Here is a 22,480-nt window from a genome sequence, read left to right as displayed (position 1 = left end):
GTGCTAAGATGGGGATGGGGTGGGGGAAGTTAGCTCATAGAAGGACGCGAACCTACTTAATTTGGCACAGATAAGGGGGCCTGTTCTCTTCAATTCACCGTTACCTCAAAATGGCATACTTCAAGTTATAATGCAAAAAGCTAAATATGCCATTTACAGCATTTGGAGCAGATAACGTGTTGTACGTTTAATGTCTGTGTTTCTCCATTCCCCGATTACAACTGAACAACAGGGGGGACAACCCATCTCCTTTTCATACATCACTTTTGATCTCAAAAGATTTGGAGGTTTCACCTAAAAATTTAATTTTGCATTTGTTAGTGTGTCTTTCATTATTGCAACTGATTTATTATCAGTATTATTAATACAGTGTCTTAGCAATAGAGAGCATACACTTTTTGTCGGAGTTTCTCTGTACATTTTGTCTGAACTGTGAACTACTATTTTGTGTCCTAATTTAATGTGTGCCATCCAGGAATCCTGTGTGGTGAACAGTGGAGAACCTCTGCTGTGTCGGCACAACAGCTCCAAGTTCCGCATCCGAGGCATTTGCAAGCAGGAGGACTGTTCAGCCCCTCAGAAGTACAGCAAGTTCCTCTTACTCAGCTACTACAGGTATGTAAAGGGGTACTGATGTGGTCTGTTACCTTTCCTTCTCTGTTGCATGGCAGGTTTAGACTGGATGCTCTCCTCTTTCCTCACTCATCCCACTCCCTTAATCTGCTGCTCACTTCGTCATTATTTTTGTCACAGATAGTGATAAAGAAAGAGGAGATATACTTGGCTATTTCTGCAATGTGACTGTGGAGAAAAATGGTAAAAGTGAAATGGACTGACAGAATGGCAAATGAAGAAGTACTTCAGAGAATAGGAAAGAAAACTAGTGTAGCTCTCCTCTCTCTGTGTGTAATCTTTCATGTACATCTACATCTAGATGGATACTCTGCAAAGCTCATTTAAGTGCCTGGAAGAGGATTCATTGAACCACCTTCACAATAGTTCTCTAATGTTCCAATCTCGTGCAGCACACAGAAAACACAAACACCTATATATTTCCGAGTGAACTCTGATTTGTCTTATTTTATTAAGATGATAGTTTCTTCCTGTGTAGTTTGGTGTCAACAAAATATTTTCATATTTGGAGGAGAAAGTTGGTGATTGAAATTTCGTGAGCAGATTCCTCCACAATGAAAAACGCCTTTGTTTTAATAATGTACACCCCAAATCCTGTATCATTTCAGTGACGCTCTCTCCCCTATGTCACGATAATGTTCTGCCCATCTTCGAACTTTCTCAATGTACCCCGTCACTTCTATGTGGTAAGGATCCCACACCGTCCAGAAATATCCTAAAAGAGGATGGACAAACATAGTGTAGACAGTTTCTTTAGTATATCGTTTTCTAAGTGTCCTGCCAATAAAAGACAGTCTTTGGTTAACTTTCCCACGACATTTTCTATATGTTCCTTCCAGTTTGTTTGTAATTGCAATGCCTAGGTATTTAGTTGAATTTATGGCCTTAAGATTCGACTGATTTATCGTGCAACTGAAGTTTAACAGTTTCCTTGTAGCACTCATTTGGATGAACTCACACTTTTTCTTATTGCGGTCAATTGCCACTTTTTGCACCATCTTATCTATCTTTTCTAAATCATTTTTCAATTTGTTTTGATCTTATGATAACTATACTAGTCAATAAACAACAGCAAAATCTGCAAACAACCTAAGACGGCTGCTCAGATTGTCTCCTAAATCATTTACATAGATAAGGAACGACAAAGGGCCTGTAAGACTACCTTGGGGAATTCCAGAAATCACTTCTGCTTTACTCCAAGACTTTCTGTGAGTTACTACAAACTGTGACCTCTCTGACAGGAAATCAACGAATCGAGTCACATAACTGAGATGAAATTTAACAAGCACACAATTTCACTACAGGCTGCTTGTGTGGTACAGTGTCAAAAACCTTCTGGAAATCTAGAAATATGGAATCAATTTGGAATTTTTTGTCTGTAGCACTCAGCATTTTGTGTGAGTAAAGGGCTAGTTATGTTTCACAAAAACAATGTTTTCTAAATCTGTGTTGACTGTCCATCAATACAGCGTTCACTTGGAGGTAATTCATAACATTCAAACACAGTATATGTTCCAAAATCCTGCTGCGTTTTGACGTTAATGAAATAGGCCTGTAATTTAGTGAATAACTCCTACTACATTCCTTGAATATTAGTGTGACCTGTGCAACTTTCCAGTCTTTGGCTACCGAACTTTCGTCAAGCAAACAGTTGTATATGATGAGTATGGAGCAAATGCATCAGCGTACTTTGAAAGGAACCTAACTGGCATACAGTCTTGACCAGAAGACTTGCTTTTGTTAATTGGCTTCACTGTTGTTGTGGTGGTCTTCAGTCCTGAGACTGTTTTGATGCAGCTCTCCCTACCACGCCATCCTGTGCTAGCTTCTTCCCCAGTAACTACTGCAACCTACTTCCTTCTGAATCTGCTTAGTGTATTCATCTCTTGGTCTCCCTCTACGATTTTTACCCTCCACGCTGCCCTCCAGTGCTAAATTTGTGATCCCTTGACGCCTCAAAACATGTCCTACCAACCGATCCCTTCTTCTAGTCAAGTTGTGCCACAAACTTCTCTTCTCCCCAATCCTATTCAATACCTCCTCGTTAGTTACGTGATCTATCCACCTTATCTTCAGCATTCTTCTGTAACACCACATTTCGAAAGCTTCTATTCTCTTCTTGTCCAAACTATTTATCGTCCATGTTTCACTTCCATACAAATACTTTCAGAAATGACTTCCTGCTGCTTAAATCTATACTCGATGTTAACAAATTTCTCTTCAGAAATGCTTTCCTTGCCATAGCCAGTCTACATTTTATATCCTCTCTCCTTCGACCATCATCAATTATTTTTCTCCCCAAATAGCAAAACTCCTTTACTGCTGTAAGTGTCTCATTTCCTAATCAAATTCCCTCAGCATCACCCAACTTAATTCGACTACATTCCATTATCCTCATTTTGCTTTTGTTGATGTTCATCTTATAACCTCCTTTCATGACATTGTCCAGTCCGTTCAACTGCCCTTCCAGGTGCTTTGCTGTCTCTACCAGAATTACAATGTCATTGGGAAATCTCAAAGTTTTTATTTCTTCTCCATGGATTTAAATACCTACTTCGAATTTTTCTTTTGTTTCCTTCACTGCTTGCTCAATATACAGATTGAATAACATTGGGGAGAGGCTACAACCCTGTCTCACTCCCTTCTCTACCATTGCTTCCCTTTCATACCCCTCGACTCTTATAACTGCCATCTGGTTTCTGTACAAATCGTAAATAGCGTTTCAGTCACTGTGTTTTATCCCTGTAACCTTCAGAATCTGAAAGAGAATATTCCAGTCAACAGTGTCAAAAGCTTTCTCAAACGCTACAGAGTGCTATAAGTGTAGATTTGCCTTTCATTAACCTAGCTTCTAAGATAAGTCATAGGGTCAGTACTGCCGTGCATGTTCCAACCTTTTTATATAATCCAAACTGCTCTGTCCTGTGGTCGGCTTCTACCAGTTTTTCCATTCATCTGTAAAGAATTCATGTTAATATTTTGCAGCCATGACGTATTAAACTGACAGTTCGGTAATTTCCACATCTGTTGACACTGCTTACTTTGGGATTTGAATTATGGTATTCTTCTTGAAGTCTGAGGGTATTTCTCCTGTCTCACACATTTTGCTCACCAGGTGGAAGAGTTTGGCCATGGCTAGTTCTCCCAAGGCTATCAGTAAGTTAAACAGAATGTCGTCTACTACCACAGCCTTGTTTCTATTTAGGTCTTTCAGTGGTCTGTCAAATTCTTTATGCAGTATCAAATCATCCATCTCATCTTCATCTATGTGTTCTTCCATTTCCATAATATTGCCCTCGTGCATCACCCTTGTACAGACCCTCTATATACTCCTTCCACCTTTCTGCTTTCCCTTCTTTGCTTAGAATTGGTTTGCCATCTAAGCTCTTCATATACAGATTAATTTTTCTGTAGGCGGCATATATGCATCTACATCGTTGAATTTGTCCTCTAACCATTCCAGCTTAGCCGTTTTGCACTTCCTGTCAATCTAATTTTTGAGATGTACGTTTTCCTTTTCGCCTTCTTCATTTACTGCATTTTCATATTTTCTCCTTTCGTCGATTAAATTCAATGTTTCTTGTGTGTCTACTAGCCCTTGTCTTTTTACCTACTTGATTCCCTGCTGCCTTTACTATTTCATCTCTCACAGTTACCCGTTCTTTTTCTACTGTATTCCTTTCCCTTGTTGTCAGTTGCTCCCTAATGCTCCCTGGGAAACTTTCTACAACCTTTAGTTCTTTCAGTTTATCCAGATCCCATGTCCTTAAATTATTTGTCTTTTTGCAGTTTCTCCAGTTTTAATCTACAGTTCATAACCAATAGATTGTGATCAGAGTCCACATGTGCTCTTGGGAATATCTTACAATTTAAAACCTCGTTTCTAAATCTCTGTCTTACCATTATATAATTAATTTGAAACCTCCTAGTGTCTCAAGGTCTCTTCCATGTATACAACCTTTTTTCATGATTCTTAAGCCATGTGTTATAGATTATTAAGTTATGCTCTGTGCAAAATTCTGTCAGGCGGCTTTCTCTTTCATTCCTTATTCCCAGTCCATATTCACCTACTATTTCTCCATCTCTTGCTTTTCCTACTATCAAATTCCAGTTCCCCATGACTATTAAATTTTTGCCTTCCTTAACTATTGGAATAATTTATTTTATCGCATCATACATTTCTTACATCTCCTCATCATTTGCAGAGCTAGTTGGCGTATAAGCTTGTACTACTGTGGTAGGCATGGGCTTCCTGTATATCTTGGCTACAATAATGCATTCACTATGCTATCCATAACTTTTAATTGGAATGCAGCAAAAGTTTGTTACACTACTGGCCATTAAAATTGCTACACTATGAAAATGAAGTGCTACAGACATGAAATTTAACCGACAGGAAGAAGATGTTGTCATATGTAAATGATTAGCTTTTCAGAGCATTCACACAACATTGGCGTTGGTGGCAACACCTAAAACGTGCTGAGATGAGGACAGTTTCCAGCCGATTTGCCATACACAAACAGCAGTTGACCGGTATTGCCTGGTGAAACGTTGTAGTGATGCCTTGTGTGAGGAGGACAAATGCATACCATCACACTTCCAACTTTGATAAAGGTTTATCATATCGCGACTTTGCTGCTCGTGTTGGTAGAATTCCAATGACTTTTAGTAGAATATGGAATCTGTGGGTTCAGGAGGGTAATACAGAATGCCGTGCTGGTTCCCAACAGCCTTGTATCACCAGCAGTCGAGATGACAGGCATCTTATCTGCATGGTTGTAACAGATTGTGCAGCCACGTCTCTATCCCTGAGTCAACAGATGGGGACGTTTGCAAGACAACAACCATCTGTACGAACAGTTCGACAACATTTGCAGCAGCATGGACTATCAGATCGGAGACCATGGCTCCAATTCCCTTTGACGCTGCATCACAGACCAGAGTGCCACCGATGGTGTACTCAATGATGAACCTGGGTGCACGAATGGCAAAACGTCATTTTTTTCGGATGAATCCAGGTTCTGCTTAGCACATTATGATGGTCGCATCCGTGTTTGTCGACATCACGGTAAATGCACATTGGAAGCTTGTATTCGTCATCGCCATACTGGTGTATCACCCGGTGTGATGGTATGGGTTGCCATCGGTTACCCATCTCGGTCGGTCACCTCTTGTTCGTATTGACGGCACTTTGAACAGTGGATGCTAAATTTCAGATTTGTTACGACCTGTGGCTCTACCTTTCATTCGATCCCTGCGAAACCCTACATTTCAGCAGGATAATGCATGACCGCATGTTGCAAGTCCTGTACGGGCCTTTCTGGATAAAGAAAATGTTCGACTGCTGCCCTGGCCAGCACATTCTCTAGATCTCTCACCAATTGGAAATGTCTGGTCAATGGTGGCCGAACAACTGGGTCGTCACAATACACCAGTCACTACTCTTGATGAACTGTGGTATCGTGATGAAGCTGCATGGGCAGCTGTACCTGTACATGCCATCCAATGTCTGTTGGACTCTATGCCCAGGTGTATCAAGGACATTATTACGGCCAGAGGTGGTTGTTAAGGTACTGATTTCTCAGGATCTATGCAACCAAATTGTGTGAAAAATCAATCACATGTCAGTTCTAGTATAAGTATAATAAATTTGTCCAATGAATACCCGTTTACTATCTGCATTTCTTATTGGTGTAGCAATTTTAATGGCCAGTAGTGTAGTTGATAGAATTTAACATTATGTCCTCCTTTGTTTCACAAAACCGTCAGTTGTTAAGCAGTTCATTTGAGTATTGTAGTGGGTAGTTCATATTTCACGCATATCCCTTTCATTAGTGCTGCAAGTCAAATGTCGTGATTGAGTAAGGTCAATATGGTATGGAGTGCTTCAGGGTATCAAGGAATCTTAAGCCTATTCAAATGCAAGTGTTGTTTAATATATCCAACCCTTTGGGATCATTCAAACTAAATTTGTCCAAAACCACAGCAGCCAAAGCTTCATCTGTAAATGTAAATCAACCTCTATATTAATCTATTAAACAATGTAGGGAAATTGCACTTTGCAGCAATAGTTTAGGTATAAGACCATCCTGTACTTTTCTAATGACCAATTTGAGAACAAACCTCATTTTATAATCAGGTAAATATGGTACATGACTGGAATACTCTATTTCAAATTCTAAAGGTGGCAGGGGTAAAATACAGAGAGCGAAAGGCTATTTGCAATTTGTACAGAAACCAGATGGCAGTCATAAGAGTCGAGGGACATGAAAGGGAAGCAGTGGTTGGGAAGGGAGTGAGACAGGGTTGTAGCCTCTCCCAGATGTTATTCAATCTGTATTGGAGCAAGCAGTAAAGGAACTGAAACAAAATTTCGGAGTAGGTATTGAAGTCCATGGAGAAGAAATAAAAACTTTGAGGTTCGCCGATGACATTGTAATTCTGTCAGAGACAGCAAAGGACTTGGAAGAGCAGTTGAATGGAATGGACAGTGTCTTGAAAGGAGGATATAAGATGAACATCAACAAAAGCAAAACAAGGATAATGGAATGTAGTCGAATTAAGTCGAGTGATGCTGAGGGAATTAGATTAGGAAATGAGATACTTAAAGTAGTAAAGGAGTTTTGCTATTTGGGGAGCAAAATAACTGATGATGGTTGAAGTAGAGAGGATATAAAATGTAGACTGGCAATGGGAAGGAAAGCGTTTCTGAAGAAGAGAAATTTGTTAACGTAGATTTAAGTGTCAGTAAGTCATTTCTGAAAGTATTTGTATGGAGTGTAGCCGTGTATGGAAGTGAAACATGGACGATAAATAGTTTGGACAAGAAGAGAATAGATTCTTTCGAAATGTGGTGCTACAGAAGAAGGCTGAAGATTAGATGGGTAGATCACATAACTAATGAGGAAGTATTGAATAGGATTGGGGAGAAGAGACGTTTGTGGCACAACTTGACCAGAAGAAGGGATCGGTTGGTAGGACATGTTCTGAGGCTTCAAGGGATCACCAATTTAGTATTGGAGGGCAGTGTGGAGGGTAAAAATCGTAGAGGGAAACCAAGAGATGTATACACTAAGCAGATTCAGAAGGATGTAGGTTGCAGTATGTATTGGGAGATGAAGAAGCTTGCACAGGATCGAGTAGCATGGAGAGCTGCATCAAACCACTCTCAGGACTGAAGACCACAACAACGACAACAACAATAGTACATGTGCACCTTTTGAGTCGTGTAGTACTATAATAAACATAATAAACAGTTTTCAAATATAGGTCAAATGTGGAAGATTTCACCGATACGGAGGACAAAAGTCATGTGATACAAGAAAGGTAATATTTTACTGAACTTTACTTCTCTCATTTCCGTAGTTTTATCTTGTCAATCTCACCTGAGATACATATTTATCTCATTAAGTCTAACTACTCTGTCCTTCTGTCACTGTTAGCTGAGAAATGCGTTGGACGGCAATTAGATAATAAAATTTGTGACTGACAATGGAATATTATTAATTAATACTTCCCAACCTAGAAGTTTCAGTCACACAGAGCCCATGACTCAATGTCTGTAAATAATGTGTTCTTGAGAAACAAAATGTCATTTATCCATCTCTGCCCCTTTCAACTGCCTTATGCAACGGTGGAACTGAGGGCTGTGTACGGTAGAAGTCGGGACTGGCAAGTTCGAGCCACTGTTTAGCAGCCTTCACAAGAGAGTCATTGTCTTCAAATCTCGTTCTGTGAAAGGATTCCTTTACTTTACCAAAGATGCAACCGCAGAATGCGAGATGAGGGATGCAGGGTAGGCAGTTATCTACCCAAGCTCTCGGTGTTGATTTTCTCAGGGACATGACAGTTAAGTATGGAGCTAATGCACAGCATACTCTGAAAGGAACCTAACTGCAATATATTGTGTTTTTACAGATGTAGTCGTACACGACGCATTCAAGTGTGAAGTTTTTTAATGGTTGCTGCATAGGCACCAGTTTGATAGTGGTTCTATGTGTCACAATATCCACAAGCAGGAATTTGGGGGGGGGGGGGGGGGGGGGGGGGAGATGCAGTACCCACAACTTTTCCTGCTGAAGATGAAATTTGAAATTTTGAATTTCTTCATTTTTGGCAAGTGCACAGTGAACTTCTGTTGACTGCATTTATTCTCCAGTTCAAAATGATTTGACGGGTTCCATCATCCATCGCAGTTCTTGCTAGGAAGTCCCCTCCAGAATTCGAATACTGTTCCAAGTGTTCCCTGCACACTGTGTTCCACGTTTCCTTGTGGACGTCCGTCAACATTCTCGGAGCCCACCTGGTGCGACCTTTCTTCAGCTTCAGTATCTGAATAGTCTGCACACACTCACTTCTTCTCCCACTCAGACTGACAGTTGGTTCGATGTTATGTGTCTGTCAGCCAAAATCGGATTGCGGATACACTGCACATTGTCAAGAATCTGTGCAGAGCTAGGTCATGTGCTTTGGGGGAGAACCCACTATTGGCATGTCCACTTCCACCAGTGTTATGGCATCCTTGCTGTTTGTGTTGTGTATTAATGATCTGGCAATCAATGTCAATGTTATCAGTGTCTTCAGACTTTTTACGGATTATACTGTTGTCTCTAATGAAACAATGTCTGGAAAAATCTGCACAGATATTCAACTAGATGTTGATATTGCGAGGGCTGTCCAGAAAGTAAGTTACGATCGGCCACGAAATGGAAACCACTGGGAAAATCCGGTAAAGCTTTGCACAGATGTGTTGGGCAGTGTCTCTAGTATGCCCGTCAATCGTGTTGCGATGCTCTTTTCAGTTTTGAGTGAACAGTGAGCACATAAAGATGCGTAGGGAATAGTGTCTCCCACCAAGCATGAGGGCCCAGTTAGAGATTTCGCCTGTGTCGTGCAGCCCACATAACATAACTGTAGAGCAGTTCCTTCTTCAAGCCAATTCTCGGCCGCACACTGCAGGGGCAATGAAGACGCTCCTGCAGCGTTTCCGATGAGAAGTGTCTGATCACCCACAATACAGTCCGCAATTGGCTCCCCCTGAGTCTCATTTCTGCTCACAAAAACTGCTGGCCATGAAGACAAAATTTTTCGACAGACAACGAGCCGTAGACGTGGTAGAAAGCACAGGCGGTTGCTTTCTATGACGAGGATATTGGAAAGTTGATACAACACTACAACAAAACTCGAAGTTGCAGTGGCGACTATGTAGAGAAGTAGGTGGAAGGTGACCTAACTGTGGTTTCCGTATCGTGGCCGATTGTAACTTACTTTCTGGACAGCCCTCGTATTTCAAAGGTTGCATGAATTGGCAACTTGCTTCAAATACGAGGGTGGGTTGAAAAATTGTAGAAATGAATAGAAAGAAATGACTTACCTCACTGAAATTTTATTTTCAGTTGCAGCCGTCCTATACAATAATACACTTTGTGAAGAGACATTCCAATGCCTTGATCCCATCTTGAAAATTAGATTTCCTCTAGGCCTGCAAACTACCAGTCAACTTCAGCTGTGTTGTCTTTGTCTGAAGAGAATCTCCATCCACAGAGAAAAATTTTGTGCTCGGGGAAGAGAGGCAAGAGGTGCTATCCAAAATTTTTGTACTGGTGCTGCCATGTGTTGAAAACCTTACCTTTAGACTAATGATCACCATCACCCATCCGTACGTACACATCATTTGCAGCACTTCTGCTACTGGTCAAACGTTATCTGGAAGTCCTGTTCTTTGAGGGCATTTATCACCACCAGCGATGCTTCTGGAATCCTCTCTAGAGTGTTGACCCGACGGCCTTACAACTCGAGTTTCGGTTTTGGGAATAGTGCCAAGTTGCAAGGTACCAAATCTGGTGGGTACGGTGGGTGGGGTACAACCACCATGTTGTTTTTTGCCAAAAGGGTCCCGAGGAGCAAGGACATGTGACAGGGCACGTTGTCAAGATGCGGCAGCCAGTTCTCTCGACGCCAAAGTTCGAGCCGTCATCACCTCACGTTTTCACAGAGCCATTGCAAAACGTCACAGTAGTGTGTGGAATTCACTGTTTGGTTGGGTGGGACAAATTCTTTGTGCACAATTCCCTCAATATCAAAGAAAATGATAATCGTGCTCTTCACTTTTGTTCTTCACCTGTCTCTCTTTTTTGGGTCTCGGAGACCTCAGGCTCTTCCACTGGGACACACGCTTATGGCTCATGCTCTGTCCCCCCATACACTTGTTACATCATTGCGAGGGTCTCTGTAACACTTTTCCCGAGATCCACACAGAATTTGGTACACATGCACTGTCCTGTTTGTGGATCCATCATAAAATCACCACACACCAAACACAGAGTATTACGGAAATCACTGTGGACACACAGGATGTCCTACCAGCTGAATGCCACTCTGCACACTGACTCATCAGATATGCAGCTCTCGTCACCCAGCAGTGCAAAGATGTACTACTATCGTATTTACTCGAATCTAAGCCGCACTCGAATCTAAGCCGTACCTGAAATTTGAGACTCGAAATTCAAGGGGAGAGAAAAGTTTTAGGCCGCAGCTCCAAATTGAAACAATGTTGGTGTATTGTAATACGAGACACAATTTAGGTCAAATGAATGACGATACAGCTACAGTAGTTTGGTTCCATTCGTAAGCTTAGCAGTTAAGCTGTAGCAGGTAGCCATTACTATGCTTCAGGCGCGCCATCCGTATTTATACAGGTACCCTTCCTTTTTCATGTGCTTCATCTGGTTTGAATCGATTGCTTATTTTTCTTTGATATGGTAGTGCCGTTCTGTTTGTTATAGGTGTTTATGTCACTCTAATCTATAAATGTATTACTATACTGTGTCATGCATTGTTTGTTGCATTCTGCGTTTACGACCTGTCGCCGCTCGCAGCATGGCTTGCTTTTGTGCACGCTACCGTCACTTTAAAAAAAGAAAAGGGAAGATGAAGAAGAGGAATCATCTCATTAGCGAAACAATGGCAAGAGACTGCTATTTGTTGTTAATTACACTGCTGCTTTCTTTGATAATGATCAACAAGAACCAAATAATAGAATACGTATGATAGATGATGTTAAGAATGAAAGTTTAGTGAAAATTTTTCTCCGTTTGAAAATCTCTTGCAGACGCCTCTTTAGTACATTACATTGTGCACAGAAATTAGTCACCTTAGATTTAAAAATCTAGTCAATTGCTGTGCTTCATTTCTGACTGTATCACTTTTAGGTTTAAGAATAATACGAATATAAACATGACATGATATGTATTCTGTGTTTGCCATTGTCTCACTCTAGTTTCGTAGTTTATTAGGCAGACAGGATTTAAATGAGATAGCAGCAAACACGAAAGAATACACGGCAAAATGTTTATATTCGTATTATTCTTATGGTGAAGAGAATACTGCATGTGATCACAATTCATAGAAGTTCCTATTTACTTATTTATTTAATTTCAGAACATAGAGTTGGCCGTATTGACAAACATCCCAAACAGTCTTGCCAGTCAGTTTTTCGTAGTACATTGAAATGCTGCTAAATTCTAAGATGAACAATACTTAATATGTATTTACTTTGTTGGATAATGTATGAAAATGCAGTGGTCGAAACTCGGGGTGGAGAAAAAAGCTCATCTTCCACCCCCCCTTTTTTTAATTATTAATTAATTAATTTATTTGCTGACGCAGATGTTTTGGCACCAGTATTTATCTTTGTGCCTGCAAAGCATGCCTGTGTAGCGCTACATATATTCGGCGGCAGAAGGTAGTTGTGGCAGCACCTACCAACATTTTTCAGAACTTCCATTTACTTTGCACTCGATTCTAAACCGCAGGCAGTTTTTTGGATTACAAAAACCAGAAAAAAAGTGCGGCTTAGATTCGAGTAAATACGGTACTACTTTCGAGGTAGCAACAAAGTCCTGTAAATTTTGGATTCCACCTTGTAGGTCTGATGGAGTCACATCTGGTGAATAAGGCAGGTGTGACAACAATTTGTATTTGGTTCATGTCTCGGCAACAACACTTGCATGTGGATGAGCATTTTCTTGATGAAAGATGACTTTCTATTTTGCCAAATATGGACTTCTCCCTGTATCTTTAGCTGTAGAATTTAGAACATACTGTTGACCAGTTGGAAGATAATTTATCTGCAGAATCTCTTTTGCATCCCAGGATACTGGTGACATGACTTTTTTTGCTGGTCGTATTGCCTTTGCTTCTTTTGATGGTGATGAATTGGCAGGCTTCCATTGCTTTGGCTGTTGTTTTGCGTTTGGGGTATATTAGCAGACTCAAGTTCCATGTGTTGTCACAAACCGGCACAAAAAATGTTACCAGTTGGTCTGAAAATGGGTGTAACATTGTTTGAACTGTTGTATTCTGATGTGTTCCTGGTTCTGCATTAAGACTTGCAGCACTCGTCTAACAGAGATAACTTTTTTATATCCAGTGACACTCTTAAATGTGATATGCCCATGCAGATGACATCCGTACAGTTTCAGCAATTTCTTGCACCATCAGCTGGTGATTGTCACCATTTTGTGCACTCAGTGCAGTGCGTTCAATTAACGATATAAATACTGCAAACTTTAGGGAAAGCCTAAAGCAGGTAGACTGGGATGAAGTGTATATGGAACCCGATGCAAACTTGAAATATAACTTATTTCACGATGCATTTTTAAGGGTATTTGAAAATTGTTTTCCCAAGAAAATAGTGAAACATAATTCCAAGAAAAATATAAAAAACCTTGGCTAACTAAAGGAATAAGAATATCTTGCAACTGTAAAAGAGAACTGTATCTAACAGCAAGAGGGAGTACTGACCTCGAAATTGTTCAGTATTATAAAAACTATTGTGCGGTACTAAGAAAAGTTATTAAAAAGTCCAGAAGCATGTGTATCAGGTCTGAGACCAGTAACTCTGATAATAAAATTAAAGCAATTTGGAATATTATTGAAAGGGAAACAGGGCAACCAAGGGCACAGGAAGACTTTAGTGCCATAAAACTGAATGACAAGTGTACTAACAAACAATCTGAAATTGGAAATATTTCCAATAATAATTTTTTTAATGTTGTGGAGAAAATAGGATCTAGATCTTCACTAGAAGAGGCAAGGCTTCTAATAGAAGAGGCCATACCTGTGCAGTTTGAAACAACTGTATTTCTACCAACGTCTCCCTCTGAAATCAGTAAAATAATAAACACACTGAAAAGTAAAAGCTCTTACGGTATTGATGGCATTTCCAGCAAGATACTTAAAGCTTGTTCCCCACAGATAAGTAGGATTCTCAGCCACGTATGTAATACCTCTTTGGAGCAGTGTGTTTTCCCCAATAGACTGAAATATGCCATTGTAAAACCATTGCATAAAAAGGGGGATACGTCGGATGTCAACAACTATCGCCCAATCTCTCTTATGACAGCTCTATCAAAAATTTTTGAGAAAGTAATGTATTCAAGAGTAGCCTCCCATATTTGTAAAAATAAAGTACTAACAAAATGTCAGATTGGTTTTCAGAAAGGCTTTTCAACAGAAAATGCTATATACGCTTTCACTGATCAAATATTAAATGCTCTGAATAAGCGTACATCACCCACTGGTATTTTTTGTGATCTATCAAAGGCCTTTGACTGTGTAAATCATGGAAATCTTTTAGATAACTTAAGTCATTATGGTTTGCACAAATGGTTTAATTCATACGTAACTGGAAGAATGCAGAAAGTTGAAATAAGTGGTTCATGTAATGTTAATACAACAGCTGATTCCTCAAACTGGGGGGCTATGAAGTACGGGGTCCCACAGGGTTCGGTCTTAGGTCCTTTACTGTTCTTGATATACATTAATGACTTACCATTCCACATTGATGAAGATGCAAAGTTAGTTCTTTTTGCTGATGATACAAGTATAGTAATAACATCCAAAAACCAAGAACTAAGTGATGTAATTGTAAATGATGTTTTTCACAAAATTATTAAGTGGTTCTCAGCAAACGGACTCTCTTTAAATTTTGATAAAACACTGTATATACAGTTCCGTACAGTAAATGGCACAACTCCAGTAATAAATGTAGACTTTGAACAAGAAGTCTGTAGCTAAGGTAGAATTTTCAAAAATTTTAGGTGTGTCCATTGATGAGAGGTTAAACTGGAAGCAACACATTGATGGTCTGCTGAAACGTCTGAGTTCAGCTACGTATGCTATTAGGGTTATTGCAAATTTTGGCGATAAGAATCTCAGTAAATTAGCTTACTATGCCTACTTTCATTCACTGCTTTCGTATGGTATCATATTGTGGGGTAATTCATCGTTGAGTAGAAAAGTATCCATTGCTCAAAAACGTGTAATCAGAACAATTGCTGGAGCCCACCCACGGTCATCCTGCATACATCTATTTAAGGATCTAGGGATCCTCACAGTATATATATTCACTTATGAAATTTGTTGTTAATAATCCAGCCCAGTTCAAAAGTAATAGCAGTGTGCATAGCTATAACAACAGGAGAAAGGATGATCTTCACTATGCAGGGTTAAATCTGACTTTGGCACAGAAAGGGGTACATTATGCTGCCACAAAAGTCTTTGGTCCCCTACCAAACAGCATCAAAAGCCTGACAGAGTGTCAACCAACATTTAAAAATAAATTAAAAGAATTTCTAGATGACAACTCCTTCTACTCATTGGCTGAATTTTTAGATGTAAATTAAGGGAACATTAGTGTCATGCAATATTTTGTGTAATGTAATATCTTGTACAGACATCTTTCTTAAACCTGACACGTTCCACATCATTATGAAGTGTCGTATTCATGATCTATGGAACAAGTATTAATCTAATCTAATATAATCTAATCTTTGCAATAATTTCTTATGTAGTGGCATATTGTGGCCGACAGTTGTGTGATCACCCTCAAAGTCATAATTTTATTATCTCATGTTGTACATACATAAATGATTGATTTAAAGTACTGAGACTTCCCAGTATAGATAATGTACCAGAGATACAAGCAATGTGTCAAACAAAAAACAAAAACAATCATAATTTACAAAAATCATTACAAATTGTTTCATTACTCTACAAAAAAATCTATATTATTGTTTAAAAATTCCGTGAGTGAATAATAACATTTTGCACTAGGATGGTGCGTAATTTTATCAGTATACTTAGTTCGATGCTGTGAAAGTTTTATATTTTTAATTTATTATAAATTTTTGTGCCCCTGTGTTAAAGGGTCTGAGAGTAGAGTTTTAGTCTACAAAAAGGCAACATGAAATAGTCTTTGTTTCTTTGCCATACATATGTTGAGAATGGTTTTCTATAAATAATTTTGGATTAGTATGCATAAAGACAAACAGTTCATAAATGCAAATAAATGGAACAGGTAAAATTAATGACGATGTAAATAAAACAGAAAGAAACTTCCACATGGGAAAAATATATTAAAAATAAAGATTCCAAGACTTACCAAGCGGGAAAGCGCCGGCGGACAGGCACATGAACAAAACACACAAACACACACACAAAATTACGAGCTTTCGCAACTGGCAGTTGCTTCGTCAGGAAGGAAGGAAGGAGAGGGAAAAATGAAAGGGTGTGGGTTTTAAGGGAGAGGGTAAGGAGTCATTCCAATCCCGGGAGCGGAAAGACTTCCCTTAGGGGAAAAAAAGGACAGGTGTACACTCGCGCGCACACACACACACACATATCCATCCGCACATACACAGACACAAGCAGACATATTTAAAGGCAAAGAGTTAAGGGCAGAGATGTCAGTCGAGGCGGAAGTACAGAGGCAAAGAAGTTGTTGAAAGACAGGTGAGGTATGAGCGGCGGCAACTTGAAATTAGCGGAGGTTGAGGCCTGGCGGATATCGAGAAGAGAGGATATACTGAAGGTCGAGTTCCCATCTCCGGAGTTCGGATAGGTTGGTGTTGGTGGGAAGTATCCAGATAACTCGGACGGTGTAACACTGTGCCAAGATGTGCTGGCCGTGCATCAAGGCATGTTTAGCCACAGGGTGATCCTCATTACCAACAAACACTGTCTGCCTGTGTCCATTCATGCGAATGGACAGTTTGTTGCTGGTCATTCCCACATAGAAAGCATCACAGTGCAGGCAGGTCAGTTGGTAGATCACATGGGTGCTTTCACATGTGGCTCTCCCTTTGATTGTGTACACCTTCCGGGTTACAGGACTGGAGTAGGTGGTGGTGGGAGGGTGCATAGGACAGGTTTTACACCGGGGGCGGTTGCAAGGGTAGGAGCCAGAGGGTAGGGGAGGTGGTTTGGGGATTTCATAGGGATGAACCAAGAGGTTACGAAGGTTAGGTGGACGGCGGAAAGACACTCTTGGTGGAGTGGGGAGGATTTCATGAAGGATGGATCTCATTTCGGGGCAGGATTTTAGGAAGTCGTATCCCTGCTGGAGAGCCACATTCAAGGTCTGATCCAGTCCCGGGAAGTATTCTGTTACAAGTGGGGCACTTTTGGGGTTCTTCTGTGAGAGGTTCTGGGTTTGAGGGGATGAGGAAGTGGCTCTGGTTATCTGCTTCTGTACCAGGTTGGGAGGGTAGTTGCGGGATGCGAAAGCTGTTTTCAGGTTGTTGGTGTAATGGTCGAGGGATTCAGGACTGGAGCAGATTCGTTTGCCACGAAGGCCTAGGCTGTAGGGAAGGGACCGTTTGATATGGAATGGGTGGCAGCTGTCATAATGGAGGTACTGTTGCTTGTTGGTGGGTTTGATGTGGACGGATGTGTGCAGCTGGCCATTGGACAGATGGAGGTCAACATCTAGGAAAGTGGCATGGGATTTGGAGTAGGACCAGGTGAATCTGATGGAACCAAAGGAGTTGAGGTTGGAGAGGAAATTCTGGAGTTGTTCTTCACTGTGAGTCCAGATCATGAAGATGTCATCAATAAATCTGTACCAAACTTTGGGTTGGCAGGCTTGGGTAACCAAGAAGGCTTCCTCTAAGCGACCCATAAATAGGTTGGCATACGAGGGGGCCATCCTGGTACCCATGGCTGTTCCCTTTAATTGTTGGTATGTCTGGCCTTCAAAAGTGAAGAAGTTGTGGGTCAGGATGAAGCTGGCTAAGGTGACGAGGAAAGAGGTTTTAGGTAGGGTGGCAGGTGATCGGCGTGAAAGGAAGTGCTCCATTGCAGCGAGGCCCTGGACGTGCGGGATATTTGTGTATAGGGAAGTGGCATCAATGGTTACCAGGATGGTTTCTGGGGGTAACAGACTGGGTACGGATTCCAGGCGTTCGAGAAAGTGGTTGGTGTCTTTGATGAAGGATGGGAGACTGCATGTAATGGGTTGAAGGTGTTGATCTACGTAGGCAGAGATACGTTCTGTGGGGGCTTGGTAACCAGCTACAATGGGGCGGCCAGGATGTTTGGATTTGTGAATTTTAGGAAGTAGGTAGAAGGTAGGAGTGCGAGGTGACGGTGGGGTGAGGAGTTTGATGGAGTCAGGTGAAAGGTTTTGTAGGGGGCCTAAGGTTCTGAGGATTCCTTGAAGCTCCGCCTGGACATCAGGAATGGGATTACTTCGGCAAACTTTGTACGTAGAGTTGTCTGAAAGCTGACGCAGTCCCTCAGCCACATACTCCCGACGATCAAGTACCACAGTCGTGGAACCCTTGTCAGCCGGAAGAATGATGATGGATCGGTCAGCTTTCAGATCACGGATAGCCTGGGATTCGGCTGTGGTGATGTTGGGAGTAGGATTAAGGTTTTTCAAGAAAGATTGAGAGGCAAGGCTGGAAGTGAGAAATTCCTGGAAGGTTTGGAGAGGGTGATTTTGGGGAAGAGGAGGTGGGTCCCGCTGTGATGGAGGACGGAACTGTTGCAGGCAGGGTTCAATTTGGATAGTGTCTTGGGGAGTTGGATCATTAGGAGTGGGATCAGGATTGTTTTTCTTCGTGGCAAAGTGATATTTCCAGCAGAGACTACGAGTGTAGGACAGTAAATCCTTGACAAGGGCAGTTTGGTTGAACCTGGGAGTGGGGCTGAAGGTGAGGCCTTTGGATAGGACAGAGGTTTCGGATTGGGAGAGGGGTTTGGAGGAAAGGTTAACTACTGAATTGGGGTGTTGTGGTTCCAGATTGTGTTGACTAGAATTTTGAGGTGTTGGGGGGAGTGGAGCTGGAAGTGGGAGATTGAGTAGATGGGAGAGACTGGGTCTGTGTGCAATGAGAGGAGGTTGAGGTTTGTTGGAAAGGTTGTGGAGGGTGAGTGAGTTGCCTTTCCGGAGGTGGGAAACCAGGAGATTGGATAGTTTTTTGAGGTGGAGGGTGGCATGTTGTTCTAATTTGCGGTTGGCCTGTAGGAGGATGCTATGTACAGCCGGTGTGGATGCGGGAGAGGAAAGATTGAGGACTTTGATTTGGGATAGGAGTTGACGGGTGTGTTCATTGGCCGAGTCGATGTATAGGTGAAGGATTAGGCGGGTGAGGGCTATGGATTGTGCTGTTTGGAACTGGTATAAGGACTGATGGAAAGAAGGATTGCAGCCAGAGATGGGAACTTTAAGTGTGAGGCCTTTGGGAGTAATGCCAAATGTCAGACAAGCCTGAGTAAATAAAATATGGGAGCGTAATCTGGCTAGGGTGAAGGCATGTTTGCGGAGGGAATGTAAATAAAATTTAATGGGGTCGTTGTAGGGATGTTGTGAGGTTGACATGGTATTGGTAGGTGGAAAGGGTAATATGAGGTTAAAGTGAAAGTAAAGAGAGATTTATATAGGGAGAGATAAAGGTGTGAAAAAAGTCGAAAAAGTGTTGGTTTGAGATGAGCTATGTTGATCATGTGCTGAACTTAGGTTGGTGAACAACAATGGGTGCAAAGGTTGGGTAGTTATGTTGTCTCCAGATCACGTTAAAGGGTGGGGAAATTCAAGAAAATTTAGAGAAATTCAAGAACATTTCGACAAAAAAATTTTTTCGAAAAAAGTTTCGAAGAAATAATTTGCGAAAAAATAAAATTCGAAAAAAATTTTTTGAATAAAATCTCGAAGAATATGTGTGTAAATGTATTCAAAGGACTGGTTATGTACTGGCAGGTTATGATAATGAGGCTAACAATTGTTTGATGAAGAAATAATAACGTGTAAACCTGTGGGAAGCTGCTAGAAAATGATCGGTTTTGTGGGAAAAAACGGGAATGGAAATAAAACGAAAGTTGTTGGAAAAAAACTGAGATGGTTGTGTAATGGGTGAAAGGAACTGAAGCTGTGAAATAGTATTCACGAGTTTACACGAAATGTTTGTAAACTTGGAACAATGGTTTTATAGCAGCGGTTATGTTGAAAGCGTTGAAAATTTTAGGTTATGGTTTGGAAGTAAATTACGTATTATTAAGTATAATTAGGCAGGATAAAATGTATGGTAGATTACGGAAAAATGGAAGATGAATACAAAGTGGAACTTCTTGTACAAACGAAAAGAGAAAGTAAGACGATAGAGAAGATTTCGAAATGCAACAGAGACAATAACAAACGTAATTGTTGGGTTCAAATTAATGACGATGTAAATAAAACAGAAAGAAACTTCCACATGGGAAAAATATATTAAAAATAAAGATTCCAAGACTTACCAAGCGGGAAAGCGCCGGCGGACAGGCACATGAACAAAACACACAAACACACACACAAAATTACGAGCTTTCGCAACTGGCAGTTGCTTCGTCAGGAAGGAAGGAAGGAGAGGGAAAAATGAAAGGGTGTGGGTTTTAAGGGAGAGGGTAAGGAGTCATTCCAATCCCGGGAGCGGAAAGACTTCCCTTAGGGGAAAAAAAGGACAGGTGTACACTCGCGCACACACACACACACATATCCATCCGCACATACACAGACACAAGCAGACATATTTAAAGGCAAAGAGTTAAGGGCAGAGATGTCAGTCGAGGCGGAAGTACAGAGGCAAAGAAGTTGTTGAAAGACAGGTGAGGTATGAGCGGCGGCAACTTGAAATTAGCGGAGGTTGAGGCCTGGCGGATATCGAGAAGAGAGGATATACTGAAGGGCGAGTTCCCATCTCCGGAGTTCGGATAGGTTGGTGTTGGTGGGAAGTATCCAGATAACTCGGACGGTGTAACACTGTGCCAAGATGTGCTGGCCGTGCATCAAGGCATGTTTAGCCACAGGGTGATCCTCATTACCAACAAACACTGTCTGCCTGTGTCCATTCATGCGAATGGACAGTTTGTTGCTGGTCATTCCCACATAGAAAGCATCACAGTGCAGGCAGGTCAGTTGGTAGATCACATGGGTGCTTTCACATGTGGCTCTCCCTTTGATTGTGTACACCTTCCGGGTTACAGGACTGGAGTAGGTGGTGGTGGGAGGGTGCATAGGACAGGTTTTACACCGGGGGCGGTTGCAAGGGTAGGAGCCAGAGGGTAGGGGAGGTGGTTTGGGGATTTCATAGGGATGAACCAAGAGGTTACGAAGGTTAGGTGGACGGCGGAAAGACACTCTTGGTGGAGTAGGGAGGATTTTAGTTTCCATTTTATGCACTATATTTCAACAACTGACTGAGCTGCATTTTTCGAGCACTGCGGGTTTCCTTGTTAAGTGTGCTTGCTACCTGGACTCTGGCCACATTTGTCAGGACTCACAGCACATGAAGAAGACAGCCGGGTCAGCCATCGAAGTACTGCGAAAAGAACGGAAACGACAACTCGGCAAAATCTGTGGAAGCTCAGCAGTTAATTGAGCATGCTGAGAAAACTTGAGAGATCAAATTTTTGGTGATAAGTCATTGAACAATCATGTAGGCTCAGTCAGTAGGTATGCAGGTGGCAGATTTCAGTTGATTGGCAGGATTCTGGGGAAACATAATAAAATAATTCTTGATGTCATACTGGAACAACAGCAATCTTTTATGATAATTTCACAAACCCAGACAGTCTAGTTCACAAATGGTGTTCATTTTTCAATCGCAGGACGACTGTGTCCAGACCACTAGTATTTAACTCCGTAGGTCACAAGTGAAGCTGAGGTGGGGAGCCATTATACAGGGTGGTCCACTGATCGTGACCAGGCCAAATATCGCACAAAATAAGTTTCAAACATAAAAAATACAAAGAACGAAACTTGTCTAGCTTGAAGGGGGAAACTAGATGGCGAAATGGTTGGCCCGCTAGATGGTGCTGCCATAGGTCAAATGGATATCAACTGTGTTGTTTTAAATAGGAATCCCCATTTTTTTATACATATTCGTGTAGCACACAAAGAAATATGAATGTTTTAGTTGGACCACTTTTTTCGCTTTGTGATAGATGGCGCTGTAATAGTCACAAACATATGGCTCACAATTTTAGACGAACAGTTGGTAACAGGTAGGTTTTTTAAATTAAAATGCAGAACGTAGGTATGTTTGCACATTTTATTTCGGTTGTTCCAATGTTATACATGTACCTTTGTGAACTTATCATTTCTGAGAATGCATGCTGTTAAAGTGTCATTACCTGTAAATACCACATTAATGCAATAAATGTTCAAAATGATGTCCGTCAACCTCAATGCATTTGGCAATACATGTAATGACATTACTCTCAACAGCGAGTAGTTTGCCTTCCGTACTGTTCGCACATGCATTGACAATGCGTGTCGGTGGTTCACGAATGCAAATATCCTTCAACTTTCCCCACAGAAAGAAATCCGGGGCCATAAGATCCGGTGAATGTGCGGGCCACACTATGGTGCTTCGACAACCAATCCACCTATCATGAAATATGCTATTCAGTACCACATCAACCGCACGCGAGCTATGTGGCGGACATCCATCATGTTGGAAGTACATTGCCATTCTGTCAGGCAGTGAAACATCTTGTAGTAACATCAGTAGAACATTACGTAGGA

At 41.3% G+C, this 22,480-nt stretch overlaps 1 protein-coding gene across 6 annotated transcripts in view; it reads left to right on the top strand.

The window, feature by feature from the left end:
* LOC126295326 (uncharacterized) overlaps window positions 1-22,480 on the top strand; it is a 1,177,740-nt gene that overhangs the window by 1,116,740 nt on the left and 38,520 nt on the right. For all 6 annotated transcript variants that reach the window (XM_049987791.1, XM_049987790.1, XM_049987792.1 and 3 more), the window contains exon 5: window positions 476-615. In XM_049987791.1, coding sequence (XP_049843748.1) covers window positions 476-615 — 140 coding nt within the window. The remainder of the gene's footprint in view (window positions 1-475; window positions 616-22,480) is intronic.

The sequence above is a fragment of the Schistocerca gregaria genome, chromosome 11 (assembly GCF_023897955.1).
Source record: "Schistocerca gregaria isolate iqSchGreg1 chromosome 11, iqSchGreg1.2, whole genome shotgun sequence".
In the NCBI taxonomy this organism is placed as follows: Eukaryota; Metazoa; Arthropoda; class Insecta; order Orthoptera; family Acrididae; genus Schistocerca; species Schistocerca gregaria.
Note: the sequence above shows the minus strand (reverse complement) of the source record. Positions and strands in the feature narration are given on the sequence as shown.